We start from the raw sequence: 16,146 nt of genomic DNA, 5'->3' as shown, positions 1-16,146 counted from the left end.
CTTCCACATTGCTTTTGTTCAGCTGCTGTGGTTGAGTGAAAGTGGGAGCTTACTTTTGCTAATCAAATCATTTTTTTCTTTTTTAAAATTTGTACTTCCAGGATTTTGCCCAAGCCAATACTCAGAACTCTGGATATTTTCAGGAAATCAAAAAATACCAAGAAATAGTGCATAAAATGAACCTGCAGTTAACTTCTGTAACCGAACAAAAGGATAATGGTAATATAAACACATTCTTTGTCAATCTAGGGATGAAATGTATCATTGATAATATTTTAATTTCTCATAAATTTACCATTTGTTAATCTAATAAAGAGAATTATGTGTAAGATAAAGTGGGATGAACTATGATTCAGGGAAACTGCTCAGTATGTCAGTGATTTTAAACATTGAACTTTATCTAAGCATTTCTGACTGACTTCTTGGACAGAATACACATGGAGCGAATGCACAACTGCCAATAGATGAGAACCATTTTGGTGCTTGGCTGCCTACTAGTAAGTGACTGCTTTGGCGTCCAGGGAGTTTCTGAGAATTTAAGAAAGGCTGGCTATTACTAGTCCTTCTGGCCCCAGAAAAAAAAGATGTGTACCTGCCTTTTGTCTGATTTATATCTACATTATGCGTCTGCCTTCATGGAAATTGTTCATGTGGACAATGAGGGATGGTGCAGGAAAGGGTGATGCATTCCCATGTTCCTGGTGAGTAATTCCATGTCTTTGTCTACCTCTGGCCAGGAAATCTGTTGAGCCAGAAGACATAAGAATTGGATGGAAAACAAAAGCCATAAATTCATTTGTACACTTTTTTATTATTATGCAAGTGTAAGTCATTTCTTTTTTCTAGAGTGAAATATGATAACAACTGGAACCTAATTTGGGAAATCGTTCCCACAGACTGTGCAGGCATAGTAGTACTTTCAGAATTGTTCCTTACAGACAATCTGCAAGGCTTCTCATCCATAACAGCCTCCGGACACATCTGATCCTTGTGACAGAAGCAACCTAACAGAAGGGGTGACATTGGCATAGAGATGAGGATGAAAAACCCATCAATTCCTCAACATTGACTCCAGACCATCAAAGATACCATAAAAAGTCAAGCAGCAAATGACCTCCCACACTCAGAGATATATTGGAATGTTCCTTATTTGCATGAAATTCAGCTCTATTGAGAACGGAGAAGAGGAGGAATTTCTTTAGCCAGAGAATCATGAAACTGTGGAATTCATCACCACAGGTGGTTTTGGAGCACAAGTCATTGGGTATATTTAAGGCGGAGGTTGATAGGTTCTTCATTAGTCAAAGCATGAAGGGTTACGGGAATAAGGCAGGAGGTTGAGGCTGAGAGGGAACTGGATCAGCCATGATAAAATGGTAGATCAGACTTGATGGGCCACATGGCCTAATTCCTTCATTCTGCACCTATATCTTATGGTCATATATTAGAATGTTAATTTCAAAACTACTTCTACATCCTTTCTCAACTGCCAGTTTGTAAATGGTATTACAAAGAGTTTAATTGCCACTAAACTCTTACATAACACACAGTAACATTTTTAATTTAAACCTTACCTAAAGAGATAACATACTTGGAGAAGTTTGCTCAAAGCCTGCAACTTGACAAGGCATCTGATTTACAAAAACACCAGACGGAGACAGCTAAACTGGGACAGCAGATTATGAAACTGGAAAATGATCTCCACAACTGTCAAAAACTACGCACCCAACAAGAACAGGTGAGCAGGATTTAATACAAATTATTCAAGCTGTCTATTCTGAAAATAACATGGAAAGTAATATACTGAATTGAAAATGTAATTTATGTGAAACTGCAATGGGTAAAAATTAATCAGCTGATGTTTTGCAATGCACTGTACTAGTAGCATTAACAAATCAGTATCTTCCCCTTGCCGACATTCAGATTTATTCATTTATTTATCACATGTACTCGAAACATACAGTAAAATGCGTGATTTGTGTGAACAACCAACACCCACAAGGATGGGCTAGGAGCAGCCCTCGAGTGTCACCACACATTCTGGTGCCAACATAGTATGTTTACCATGCTCGGCAGAGCAACACAGAACACAACAAACGACAAAACAATAGCACCAATACAAGTCCATCTCCTTCTTCACACACACTCACACAGTCCTTCAACCCCAGGACAGGCCATCTTTGGCCTCCAACCTCGTATTTACAGCCATTGGGCATTAAACTTCCCCAGTGGACTCACAGACCCAACATCTCTAGCACTAAGGCTGTAACTACACTCAACAGACTCTGAGGGGGAAGGCATATTATTCCAATGCTCAACATCAGAACTCCTGAAGTAAGCAGGCTGAGCTCTGCCAAGACTGAACATTAGTGGTGCACACAAATAACAATTCGAAGATATTTTTCAAACTGATCATAATGGAGCCCAAAGAAAATGGCAGAAGTGACACATTACCTCCACCCTATTGGGGTGGTGCCTGTCTCATCAAGCAACTATGACAGAACCTGCAGGTCTCACTATGTTTTCAATAATCACCTCAGAACCTATTCAATCAAGAGTCATCTTTGGTTTCAAGGAATTATCTAAGATAATGAATTGTAACATCAATGTAGGTGGAATTCAATATGCATGTATTAGCACATTGTACACAAGACCAACTTCAACCTGAATGTCTTTTTCCTAACCAGCAAAGATATAAACACAAATTGCATTACATTTGAGTATATTTTCGTAACATTAATTGATCACAATGAACATAGTAGATTTGAAATCTTCCTTTCATGATAAATATTAATGCTAACCATGAATACAAAGAATTATGGAGATTCGCAAAGATGTATTTTCGTCCCAAAGGCAGAATTTCTCCTCTATGTATTACCAATGAGTGGGATCAACCTGCCTGTGGTTGCGAGCATTTTCATTAGACCAATTCCTGGAAAACCTACTGCATAACTAATTTATTCAGGATTCTGCCCTCTTTAGCAATGTGTGTTGCATTCCCCCGAGAGTTATTTTAATCCAGCCTTTGCTTATCTAATGATGTGGAAAAAGTCATTAGCACTTTAGCATAAACATTGGTCAAAACTGATAGTAGCTTGAGGCAATTTGTGACTAATTTGCTGTCCTAAAAGTTTTTCATTTATAATTGCCTAGTAATACATTGGGAGTTTTCTGAAGTGAAATAAAACGAACACATGGTGCGTTTTTTTTAAATGTAGTCAATTATATGTAGTAACTCATCTAAATGAAAATGTTCTACTTACATTTCAGAAACATAACTGAATATTATCATAAAGGACATTTGACAAGGGGGGAAAACTAATAATCAAGCCTTTCAGTTAAATAAAGCCTTCTGATTGCAGTGATTAATAGCTTTTTGTTCTAAAGAAAATGTGTTGCCTTTCAACATCTTAGCAACAACATTTATTTCAATCCCTATCTATTAAGTTAATGAATTTGCTGCTGTTGATTCATATTGCAGGGCTATAAGTTAGATCTGTTGGTGAGACCTTCCTCATCAGCCTCTAGATGCATTCTTAATTCAGCTCTTCTGTGATAGATGTGTTTGAAGCTGCATACTCACTTTGATGTTTCTTATTTAAGGTTTAATGCAGCCTCTGATGGGTACAATCAACTTTTGATCCAAGTGATTAAGCACTGGTTTTGGTCTGCTTAAATAATGCTCTTAGAAGTGAATTTCCACTGTACATATTCTCCATGGTTTCCTCCAAAGGCAATACAGAAGAGAGATGACCTCTTGAGAAAGTCCGAAGCAGACCTGCTCCAGGCTCGTGATAGTATCAAAGGGAAGGTAAGAGAAATTGAGAAGCAAGGCAGCATGGTGAAAGCCTTAACGATGGATCTTCAGAGGCTGGAAAAAGAAATGCAGCAAAAGGAAAATGATAACAATTCCATCAAGACCGAGAGAGAGCAGCTGAAACAGGATCTACAAAAGACCAACAAACAACGTAGGGAATTCGGTAAGGCATGCTGGAATTTTCTGCTATATTTGATGCAATGAAATTTCAAATGCGATATCTCATTGACAGAACAAGCATATATCCAAACTGCTTGTGAGAAGTGTCTTTTTTTTAATCACATCTAGATTATTTAAGTACAATTTCCATTTTCCAGAATATTTTTCTGCATGCTTAATTTTAAATGACGTAAGGTCCTTCTTGCTGGTTTTTCATGGTCTTCTTGTACTTCACTGAATTAATCAATTTCTAAAAGGATTAATACCCGATATCTCACTGCAGAAACTGATTCTTGCAACACCCATCAGTGATATAAGTGAAAGGCCAGATTTTGTGGTGAAAATCTACTTCTGGAAACTTCTGGAATGCACAGTTAACACCTAGATCTGGCAGGTGCCCCAATGCCACCCAATGCTCCTTTCAGAATACTATATATCAAATGTTATGAAATTACTGTACTGTAATTGTAGATCTTGACTAAACCAAATACAAAGAGTTCAGTAAGGTCATTTCAGTCTAAATACTTTTGATAATTTAATAAATCATAATCAATATTAAAGAAACTCTCTTGCATTCAAAATTAACTATAAACAAATATGAAATAAAGTATAATTCCTCCAGTTTTTACTTCTACCTGATATCTTTACCTAATATTTTTTGTTTCACTTTCTGTACCTTATTTGATATTGAGTTACACTTCCTGTTTCTGTACTCTTCAACGATTCTACAATCAAATTACGTAGAGGTTAGTCCTGACGAAGGGTCTCGGCCTGAAACGTCGACTGCACCTCTTCCTAGAGATGCTGCCTGGCCTGCTGCGTTCACCAGCAACTTTTATGTGTGTTGCTTAGAGGTATGATGATGCTGCCGACATATGGGATTAAGATGCTCTGCTGTTGGTAAAAATCAAATAACTGCACGTGCTGGAAATCCAAAATAAAAATAGAAAATTCTGGAAACACTCGGCAAGTCAGGCAGCATCTGTGAAAAGAAAAAAGGTTAAGGTTTTAGATTGCTTAGATAATACTCTGAGAAGTAATTTTCCACAGTGCATACGCTTGAGTTAAGGTTTCTCTTTCCATAATCGCTACTCAACATGCTGAGTCATTCCAGCATTTTCCATTAACTCTGTGAAGGGCGTTGCACATTAATAACATTAACAACCCTTTCCCATCTCCCATCTCAGAAACCCATGCTCAAACCCCTTAAGCAGCTACTGTGGTGCTGTGCCAATTCTGCTTTCCTTTTCTTGTCATAGATCAATCTGTGTGCATCTTCTCTACAACAGAATACTTGGCTTGCATTTCTCTCAGCACTGAAATGGCCCTAATCAAAGTTATAAATTGTATACTAATTAACAATGCTCTCGTTGTTAGTACTGATCCCTGTTAAACTCTTGAGATAAAGCTAAAGAGGGTACAGGAAAAATTCCCAAGGATGTTATTGGAACTGGAGGTCTCAATTTATAAGGAGAGATTGAACAGGATGGGTCTGTTATCACTGGAGCAGACAAATGACCTTACATAGCTTATAAAAGCATGAGGGCATAGAAAATGTGGATGGTTACCATCTTCCAAACTCAATGGGCCAAATAGCTAATACTGCTCCTATATCTTATGGTCTTTTTCCTAGGATAAGGGAGTCCAAAACCTAGAGACCCTAAGTTTAAGTGAGAAGGGAAGATTTAAAGGGAATCTAAAGGGAATTTTATCACAGAGAAGTTGGAGGTTGAATGGAATGAGCTGCCACAGGAAGTGATAGCCACAGATACAATCATAAAGTTTAAAAAAACACTTAGACAGTAACTGGATAAAAAAAGGTTTAGGGGGATATGGGCCAAATGCTCACAAGTGGGTTTAACTCAGGTGGGCATTTTAGTTGACATGAATGAATTGGATGGAGTAGCCTGTACCATTTTCCCCAGTGCAGCAATAGGTAATACAAGAAGCCATACATTTGATAGAGTATGAAAGGATATTTCTTAACTGTATCGATGCATGAAGGAATCTCGGGATCTCTGGAAGTGCCTACACGGTTTGATAGGGTACTAAAGGGTATTTCATACATTTGGATGAAAGTGTAGGGGGATGTCAGAGGTATGTTTTTTTTTACAGAGAGTGGTAAGCACATGGAACGCATTGCTGGGGGTGGTTGTAGAAGCTGATATATTAGGGTCATTTAAGAGATCACTAGATAGGCACATGGATGAAATCAAAATAGAGAGCTATGCAGGAAGGAGGGATTAGATTGATCTTGGAGTAGGTTAAAAGGTCAGTACAACATTATGGGCCAAATAGCCTGTACTGTGCGGGACTATCATTTTCTATTCTTTGCAGCAGTGGAACTGTCGAGAAATCAGTTCTCTCCAAAACTTTTTTTCCATTGTCTAGCTAAAAGGAATAGTTCTCATTTGAGTCCATTCTTAGTTACTCAATGCTAATTTTAACATCACTAGTCAAACCATCTTCAGCATTCTTCATTCTAATTCTCTTATCTATTTGAACCTGCCTTGGAGCCTTCATTTTCTCGTGAGTCCTTTAGCAATATTGTTCAATGACATTTGGTCAGGGTCCCGTATCCACTGATAACACACCTAGTTTCCTGTCCCCTTTGGACTGTTAAGATGTTTCTCTAACATGTGGTCTTGTTTGAGCTGGATCTTCCCATTCCAATACCTCAAATCTTCACAGCTGCCCTCATCAGAGTTCAGTGTGGACTATGTTAATTTGCTAGGACATTTTGAGATAAAGAAAGAGGTAGTGTTGGGGTTCATAACATTAAGGTGGATAAATCCTCAGAGACTGATGGGATATATCTCAGATTATTGAGAGAAGCATGTGATACGATTTCTGAGGCCTTGACCAATGTCTTAACGTCCTGTCTGGCCACAGGCATGGTTCCAAAGCTAATGTTGTTCCATTATTCAATCAGAGAAATTGGGATGATCATAGAAATCAGAGACTGGTGAATGTCTTGTCAGTGGTAGCAAAGTTACTGGAGAGGATTCTTAGGGATAGCACTTATGTGCATTTGAAAACCATGGCCTATTTAGAGGCAGTCAGCAGGGCTTTGTGCAGGGCAAATCAAGTCCTACTGACTTGAGTTTTCAAGGATGTGACAAAGGTGATAGATAAACGTAGAGCTGCAGATGTTGTCTACGTGGATTTTAGTAAACCGTTTGACATGGTCCTTCAAGGGAGATGCATACAGAAGATTAAGGTGAATGGGATCCAAGGTGAATTGGCCATTTGGATTCAAAATTGACTTGCCCATATAAGACAGAAGGCAGTGGTTGATGGGACTTATTCTGGCTTGAGGTGTGTGACTAGTAGTATTCCACAAGGATCCATACTAGGGCCTCTGCTGTTTGTGAAACAGTATATTTAAATGACTTGGATGAAATATAAATGGGTGAGTAAGTTGGCAGCAGAGGCACGTTCCAAGAGAGGATATATGGCTGTAATAGCGAGTCTGAGTCTGCATTAAGATTGCTACTTAAGACTGAAGTAATCTTGGTTTCTTTGATACAAAATTTTATTCCAGGTTCGGCCGCAAGAGAATGTCAATTTCCTCCCTGATCCTAGCAAAGAACGTAACAATAATATTAAGATATACCTTGTTAGTTGTGAAATATTTTGTAGTGTCCCAGGTTCATGAAACCCAACCCACATTGTGCTTTACATAATAGATTAAGGATAGTTTTTAAAAGTATTCATTTCTGACAACAGTATAATAACAATGTGAGATAATTGATCTAATCTCAATCAATGATTTTTCCAGATTCAATAATTTCTTCAGAACTACATGTGCACTTTGCAGTTGACACTGCTGCAGAATCTAATGAAGGCTTTCCAGTTAGTATTCTTTAATACCCCTAAAAGAGGCATTAAAAGTTGTTGTTAGGCATACAGAGACCAGTATTTCAAGAAATATGATTAATTTTGTTAAACCTGGTAAAAAGAAGTACTGGGAATTACTCAAATATTGACAAATAGAGCTGTGCCCATTCTCGATATGAAGATAGTGTTACAGGAATAAGCATTGCTTCTAAGGAGACATTACTTAAATGGAATATGAATTTCCAGTATATATAGCCATAATGTAAAATACTGTTTATCTTGTAGTTCAATAAATGCATATTATAAACAGAATAAAGTAAAATTTGTTTTGAGAGTCTCAGCTCAGTTTGATTGATGGTTATTTAGCAGTATATTGGGACAGTATATGGAATATGCATCCATATGAAATATTGGGATTTCTACACACACCAAATGCATATGCCCAAACTATCTGCTCTACCACACCAAATACTATATACTAATTCTGTTTACTTCAGCTTACTTCATTTCACTCCCTTTTGTTAACAATTACTGAAGTATACCTAAGATTTAAATTGAGTCTCTAATGTATAAAAATAAGTAATGAATTATTGTAATTATTCTGATTACCTCTTTTGTATCTCAAAACTGAGTGATTTTTGCTTTGGGACTGACTGACCTTAATGATCTTGTTTCTAAACCTTGTATATCAGTTACTCGTTATGGAAATACAGCGTCTCTTAGCCTTTTGCCTATCATCAGAACTGTCCTTTGCTGTATGAGAAATGTAGCATTGCCTTGGGCAATGAATTGATGAACCTTTTTATTTCTTACTATCTGGTTCTGCTAACAAGGGATGAGATTTTGCAGCTTATTAAAACTATCCATGGAAGGAGGTCAATCCTTTTCAGACATTGGAGAAGTAAAGAGAAAAGACTTTTAACACTCATTTCCTTTTTACTTAACATAATTTTGCTAATTTGCCTGTGCAATTAAAATGCATGTTCTTATTTTTAAGATTCATTCCAGAACCTATGTATGCAAAGGAAGACTTTAGAGATTGATATCATTACCAAGAGTTAGTAGCTTTTAAAGAGGTGTTTCACACATATTGTGTATTTCAGCCCTATTAGGCATTTTGCTCTCTAATGATTTTTCCTTGCGTGCCACATTTCCCTCCCTGAACAAAGGCCCTGTTTTATCATGCCACCCTCAGAAAAAAGAGTGGAAATGAAGTAAATGGGGATTTTTCCAGCTTCTACCCACCCTACAATTAAATTTTTGATCCATTCAACATAGATTTATGGACCTGACAAGTTCAGTAACTGCTGGCTGTAATCCCTCCTTAGAGAGAAGAAAAGATGGAGGAAAACCTCATTATTATACTGAAACAGCAGTAGCTGACACATCCTGTTGGTCATTTATTGTGTTCACTAGCATTGACATTACTTACCTGTACCTGATAATTTTAAAGATATGACAATAACAATGACAAGGATACCCAAATCCTGCTGACCCACACAAGATCTCATACTTCTAGTTGGACTGTGTGGTAAATTGTACTGCTGAATGTTTTTCTCATGTGAGTATAGAATCAAAATTGTTTAGCTAAATAAAAAGTGGTGTCCAAATAGCTCTTTCACAAGTGCATGTTTAAATTATTTTCTAAATGATTCTTATTGAAAGTGTGTAAATTTTTAATTTGTTATCAATAATGTGACCTTACCCCAAAATTAGGTCAAAATTATCATGCAAAGTACACAACTCAAAGAGCTAACCATTCTAGAAATAGTATTCCAGGCTATATATCTTTTATTGGTATCTACTTGTCCAGTTTCCCAGTCATGCAACATTCTTCACTGCAAAAAAATTTGATTTTATTTTCCAATGTTATTTATTCAGATTTATTCACCCTGGCAGGGTATTGCATATTAATTATATACACTTAATAGAGAATTGTTTGCATTTGTAGCACATATTACACCATTAATATGTCAAAAAGGAATTCATAATAAATATACAACTTTAGAAATACAGTCCTATTGTTAAGTAGATAAACACCAGATTGAAAATAGCTAAATTTCACTATTAGCAAATGCAATAAATATTAAAATCATAATGAAATAAATTTTATTTAATAAATATTGGTTTACATCGCCAATGCAGCATAACATAATACATAAATGTTATTTCGTATCCTGCGTAATAGCTCAGCAGTGACTAGTATTATTCATGAAGTATTTAAAATTTTAAGTCTATGTACAATGGCCAGTGTTTTGCAATAGGCCATGAAAAAATGGCACAGTCAGGGAAGCTACTCACAAAAGATTTGCAGGTTTCAGGGCGTAGTTTTACATGTGATTCTGCACAGTATCCAAAAAATCAATGGTCTCTGTGGGTCCTCAATCAGCAAAGGTCAGAGAAGTATTTTGGCAGTAGGTATCAAGTTGAAAGTTCAATTACTCCTGCTATAATCATAGCACTAGCGACTGATCCCCAAATTCACTGTTAATTTTAATATTGGATTTAGCAGAGAGAGCTGCACATTGTGCAGAAGTGTAATACCTTTAAAAGAAGCTCTTTACTCCTTAATTAACTGTGTATATGCATTTACCCAAAGTCACTTCTGGATTTAACCCACAGCATGCTGTTAGCCTTGTCATCATTCTTGTCACAAAATCTAGCCCATTTTATTAAAATGAGTCAAGTTTAGAAAAAAAATGTGTCATTTGTTCCTTTCTTGCATTACCAGTTATATTATCCATTCAATAGATCACAGTGAAGTCTTAAAGTAGTAATATTCGATTGTTACTTTTCTGCCGGTGGGTGTGATATACATTTAAGATCCAATTTATGGCAAGCAAGCGATAATTTTTGTTTTGCATTTTGAATATTTGCATAAGAATAGTAATGTAAATATTTCAAGTGATAGATTGATAATGAAACAATTCACACAGTGATGGGACTATTGTATTGTGCATTAATTTCATTGAAACAGAGATTATTGTTGGAACATTAACAAAATTATGAATCCTATTGTAGTAGTGGCTGTTTCACTTCACAGCACAGGAGCTGGCACACCAAGAGGAGAAACTTTTATTGATGGAGAACAGCCTGCAGACCACACAGCACCAACTCAGTGATCGTATTGCAGAAACAGTACGACATGAACAGGCAAACCGGAAACTACAGTCTGAACTCAAAGCACTGAAAGAGCTGTCAGTTAAGTACCAAAAGGAGAAAGAATATTACAGGTAAAATAGTTACTGCATTGTTTACAACTGTGACTTATTAATCATAAACTAATGTACTCAAGTTTTTAGTTAAAGATCAAATGGATTTATGATCTAAACAACACAGGTGCAGCAAAAAGCAAAGTATCAATTTTAAAGGACGTCAACTTGAATATATTTTGTGTCAGCATTTGCTAGTATAACTTTCAATGTCTATATCTATAACAGAAACTGTCTATAAACTTGAGTAGTTGTAGTTACACTCTCCCACATATGGTGGTGCTGTATCTCTTAAGTTTTGTATCCAAGCCTTTCCTACAGAGAAGCAACTCTGCCCCAGACATCTCTATTCCTCTGCTCCCAAAATTGCTGTGCTATTTAACAATATTGACACAAAGATACACTATAATATAAAAATGACAATTGATTTGAATTTAAAATGAGAGCTGAATTGTGTATTTGGGTTGTTTTGTGATTATCCTACAATAATAATCTGGGACAAAAAATGCAGTAGCACAGCAATTTTCCCTCATTATCATAGTAAAATAGTTTGTTTTTTTTAAGTTCAGTTATGTATTTTTTTTCCTCTTCTATTCAATCTCTTACCCAAATATTGTTAATTTAAAGCAAAACAAAAGAGTTGAAAATACTCGTAGGTTAGTCAGCATTTGTGAAAAGAGAAATTTAATATTTCAAGTCAAACACCCATTGTCAGAACTGGAAAAAAGAGGAAACAATTTGGTTTTCTGCAGTGGAGAAGGTGTAGCAGGGATGGGTAGAACAAGGGGAATATCTTATAAAATGAGAGCAAATGAAGTAATGGAGCAGTAGGAAGCACATTATGCTTCATTGTCCATGTGTTGTCAATAGCAAGGCTGCGGGACATGCCTAGCAAGTCAGACTATACAAATGGAAAAGCAAAATGGAACCCAAATGACGATAGACAGAAGTGGCTAGGTCTGATACAGACAGAAAGAAAGTGTACATTTGAAATTGTATCCTGCAGGTTGCCACGTAATGTTAAAAAAGCAAACTGCTAGAGGAACTTCACAGAGCAGGCAGCATCTGTAGAGGGAAATGGATAATCAACATTCCAGATCGAGACACTTCACTTAGAGCCTTCTTGAGCTTGTGTTGTTGGAGTGGTACTGAGGGCCAGAGACAGTCAGGAAAGAGTGGTAGTAATAGAAATTATAGCAGGCATCCAAATCGCACAGCCGCTCCTATTGGCTGAATGCAGGTGCTTTGCCAAGTGATCATCAATCTGCATTTGGTTTCTCCTGTGCAGTACACTAGATTAGAAGGAGCACAAGTACATCAGTGCTTCATCTAGAAGGGCTGTTTCGGAAAGACAAGAAATTGTTGCACTTACTGTGACCACAGAGGAAAATGCCATATGACGGGAAAAGTTTGGTGGGACAAAAGAGCAGACTAGGAGGTTGCAAAGGAACTGATGTCTTTGAAATGCCAGCAAAGGATTATGTGTTTGGTAGGAATCTTTTTGGAGCCAGCAGAATTTTGAGGAAGTCCCTAGAATCCAAGTAATCAGTCTTGTGAATCTTTGGGCAATATTTAAAATGTGGCCTCACCAAGACCTTGTACAAATGCAAGGGAGAAATTCCTGCTCCTATACTCAAATCCTCTTGTTATGAAGGCTGACATATCATTAGCTTTCTTCATGACCTGCTATTCTTGCATGCTTGCTTCAATTGACTGGTATAAAATGACACTTGGGTATCAGATCACTGCCGAGAAGGAGTTTGTGAGCAGCCTATCACTGTGGCAGGTAGGTAGGCCTCTCCAGGCTCATGTGATATCCCTGTTTTTTGATGAATGGTGGTGATACTGTTGGATGGTATCATGGTTCTGTGTTTATGGATTGGACTATTGCATTTATGGACTGTGGACTTATGGTTTTTATATTCTGTTTTTTATCACCAGTCCTCTTCCGTTTTGTTGTGCAATGGGAGGGTGTTTGGGGGTTGATGTTCTGTTTAGATTTTTTGCTGACTTTCATGTTCTTTCTTTGTTTCATGGCTATCTGGAGAAGACAAATTTCGGAGTTGTATATGGATACATGCTATAATAATAAATAAACCTCTGACCTTTGAACTTTCCTGTTATATCACCCTTTGGATAATAATCTTGCTTCCTGTTTTTACTATTAGGGTTTTGCCTAATCTCTCACTAATCAACATAATACTGCCCAACCAAATAGCATCAGAACCCCTCTACGTCTTCCACCCAGCTCAAACTCCCAGTAGCTTTGTGGGTAAAACAAGCTCACTGGTATTAATTCCTTCATTTTGATTTTTTAAGTTGTTGTGATTCCAGCAATAAACCATGCAATGCCCCTTTATTTACTGTCTGCCACTGAAAAAGGGCATGTTTGTTCCAACTCTTAGTTTTTTGTTTTCTCTCTGCCAACCAGTTCTCTGTGCATGTCTGTACATTACCCTCAATTGCTTTGTGCACAAATCTCTTCTGTGGGACTTTACTGGAAAACTTCCTACCTTTATTTCATCTAACGATAGCATTTATTCTTCAGATTTTGTGTGCTACACATGAAGAATCGCTGGGCACAAAATAAACCCTGATATCTGTTATTCTTCACATGGTCCTGGTTTGCTTTTGATTTGCACATAGTGTGGAGCTAGGCATGGCAGTGAAATTCTCCCAGTTTCCTGTCATAGTCGTGAAAGAAAAGATCGTATTAGGCTATTTGATTAGAAGATGAGATGTCATATGTGCACTGTAAATTCACATCTCAAATCAGTATCAGTCACATACACACATGCACACACACACGCACACAGTGGAAAGCATCATTGTTATTGACAGAATTTGTATCAAATAGCAAACTAATATAGTATATAAATATCCAGAGTGTGTGTGTGTCAGATACTCTTTTGTGTAATATGCCTTATGATTTCAACTTTGCTGTATTAATTTGTGCTTCATTTTCACCTAATTTAATTGAGCACAACAAAAAATTTAAATGTAATTAATTACCTTTGTTGTTTATGTTATAAATTGTAATGTCATCATTTTGGTCTGAGTGGTTAGGTAGTTAAATAGTTATTTTAGGTTATGGTCATATACACCAGGGTGTAATTGTCACAAAGGGGGTGCTGGGAACAGACCCAAATGCAAGACAAAAACACTGAAGTACAAGAAACAGGACTTGACTAGAGTAGGGACGTGACAGGATTCAGACCAGGAGCAGGGACAAGAACACAGACTTGGGCTAGGGAAAGCAGGACCAGGACCAGGACTAGGAACCATGGATTAGGAGACAAGGCTCAGACTCCGAGCCCGAGACTGGACAAGGACCCAGAACCTGGGTCTTGCCTCAGGCTCGGACCCCAGAACCAGGCAAGGACATGACATGGCTTGAGGCTTGGGCTCTTGGGTCTTGGAGCTTGGCTGCGGGGTCCTCGGGGCTTGAAATGCGGAGGCTGATAACTCAGAGGCTGGAGCTTGGAGACAGACTGGGAACTGAACATCTACATAGAGCCAGGACTTATCCTTTGACAAGTCAGGACTCAACTTCACCTCCACACCAAGGTGGGACAGGGCCACCTGTTGGGTAACGGCAGGACAGCCAGACTTACCCAACAGAGGCAAAGACATGTCACCCCACTGACTTACCCCACAGAGGCGAGAACAAGACATGACCCCCCCGCCCCCCCGCAGGACAACAGCAAGACAGCCTGAATTACCCCATGGAAGCAAGGACAAGACAAGACAAGACGAACACCAAAGAACAATAGACAGTTCCATCTCTGCTCTGGGGTAGCTCCAAGTCTCAGTTTGGCCAGCAACCTCAGCTGGCTACAGAAACAGCCAGATCCCTACCTAGCTAGGAGTGGCTGGCAGCCACTGAGCTGGCCAGGAAACAGCCGAATCCATACCACAAAGACAGCTCTGACTACTGACAGCAAGGCTCCATGAGGGGATGGTTCCCCAACACAGCCTAAAGATGGCAATTGGCTACTCTAGCCTTCCACCAGCAGGTTGCTCCAAGGCAGACTAACAAGACAAACCAACAGCCCACACTGTCTGTCTGTATCTTGTTTTACGGCGGTTGGCATCCAGCTTAATGGTGCATTACCGCCACCCTCTGCTCCAGAATGTGCACTAGACATACATTCTAAATCCCTTCACCCAATCGCACGCACGCACGCACACACACACACACACACACAAACCTACACTTCACCCTCCCATCTTTGACCATCCTAGTATCCTATTCCTGTTTATTCATCATATTTTATAAAAAACCCCTGTACCCCTTAAAAACGCTAAAAATACCCAGACTTGTGCTCTCTCACCCATGCCCAGCAACCCTTTTAATGTGAATTCCTGCATCCCCAACTCCCTTAATTTATTTCTCATCAACTCTCTCTGTATCCCATACTGCCTGCAACTCAGAACTACATGTTCTACTGACTCCTCTTCCTGACATTCCTCACACAATCCTGTCTGGTGTTTCCCTATCATTTTCAATGTTTTGTTTAATGCACAATGCCCCAGCCTTAACCTAGTCCACACAATTTCCTCTCTTCTGTTTCCATTACCTACCCTAGTAACTGCAACACTCTTTTGTATTTGATAGAAATGCCTCCCTTTCCCCTCCCTGTCCCATCTTTCTTGCCACATTCGGTTGACTTTTTCCCAGATTACATACTTAACCTCTGCTTTACTGATACTAATGTGCATTTCCACATTTTCTTTCTTTAACACCCTCTTTACCAACTCATCCACCCTCTCATTCCCCTTCACCGCTACATGTGTACAGCCCACACTCACTCCCAAGGCTACTTACATTGCAAGCCCAAAGATGGGAATCAGGTGCCTTTGATTTAGTCAAACAAGGGACAGCTGGAAGGCCCGGAGTCGTGAGTCCATGAACTGGAATGCGGACATCATGGACCGGACCATGACAGTAATGAAATTCCTTGCCTGCATGAAACTCAAAGTAACCAGTGTGCATGGTAATATTAAATTGACAATAAACACAGCAGCAAGGGCAAAGAGATAGAAATGGTGCATAGTAGTGCTAATAGAAAAGCTGAAGTGACAATAATAGAGGAGGTAGAATTAAGGATCCAACAT

The 16,146-nt window shown here is 38.3% G+C and overlaps 1 protein-coding gene across 9 annotated transcripts in view; it reads left to right on the top strand.

Moving 5' to 3' along the window:
• The window catches only part of LOC140210664 (uncharacterized), a 182,710-nt gene that overhangs the window by 47,293 nt on the left and 119,271 nt on the right, over positions 1-16,146 (top strand). For all 9 annotated transcript variants that reach the window (XM_072279827.1, XM_072279821.1, XM_072279828.1 and 6 more), the window contains exons 6-9: positions 102-219; positions 1,581-1,738; positions 3,734-3,980; positions 10,860-11,049. In XM_072279827.1, the coding sequence (XP_072135928.1) occupies positions 102-219; positions 1,581-1,738; positions 3,734-3,980; positions 10,860-11,049 (713 nt within the window). The remainder of the gene's footprint in view (positions 1-101; positions 220-1,580; positions 1,739-3,733; positions 3,981-10,859; positions 11,050-16,146) is intronic.

This window comes from Mobula birostris, chromosome 15, assembly GCF_030028105.1.
Source record: "Mobula birostris isolate sMobBir1 chromosome 15, sMobBir1.hap1, whole genome shotgun sequence".
In the NCBI taxonomy this organism is placed as follows: Eukaryota; Metazoa; Chordata; class Chondrichthyes; order Myliobatiformes; family Myliobatidae; genus Mobula; species Mobula birostris.
Note: the sequence above shows the minus strand (reverse complement) of the source record. Positions and strands in the feature narration are given on the sequence as shown.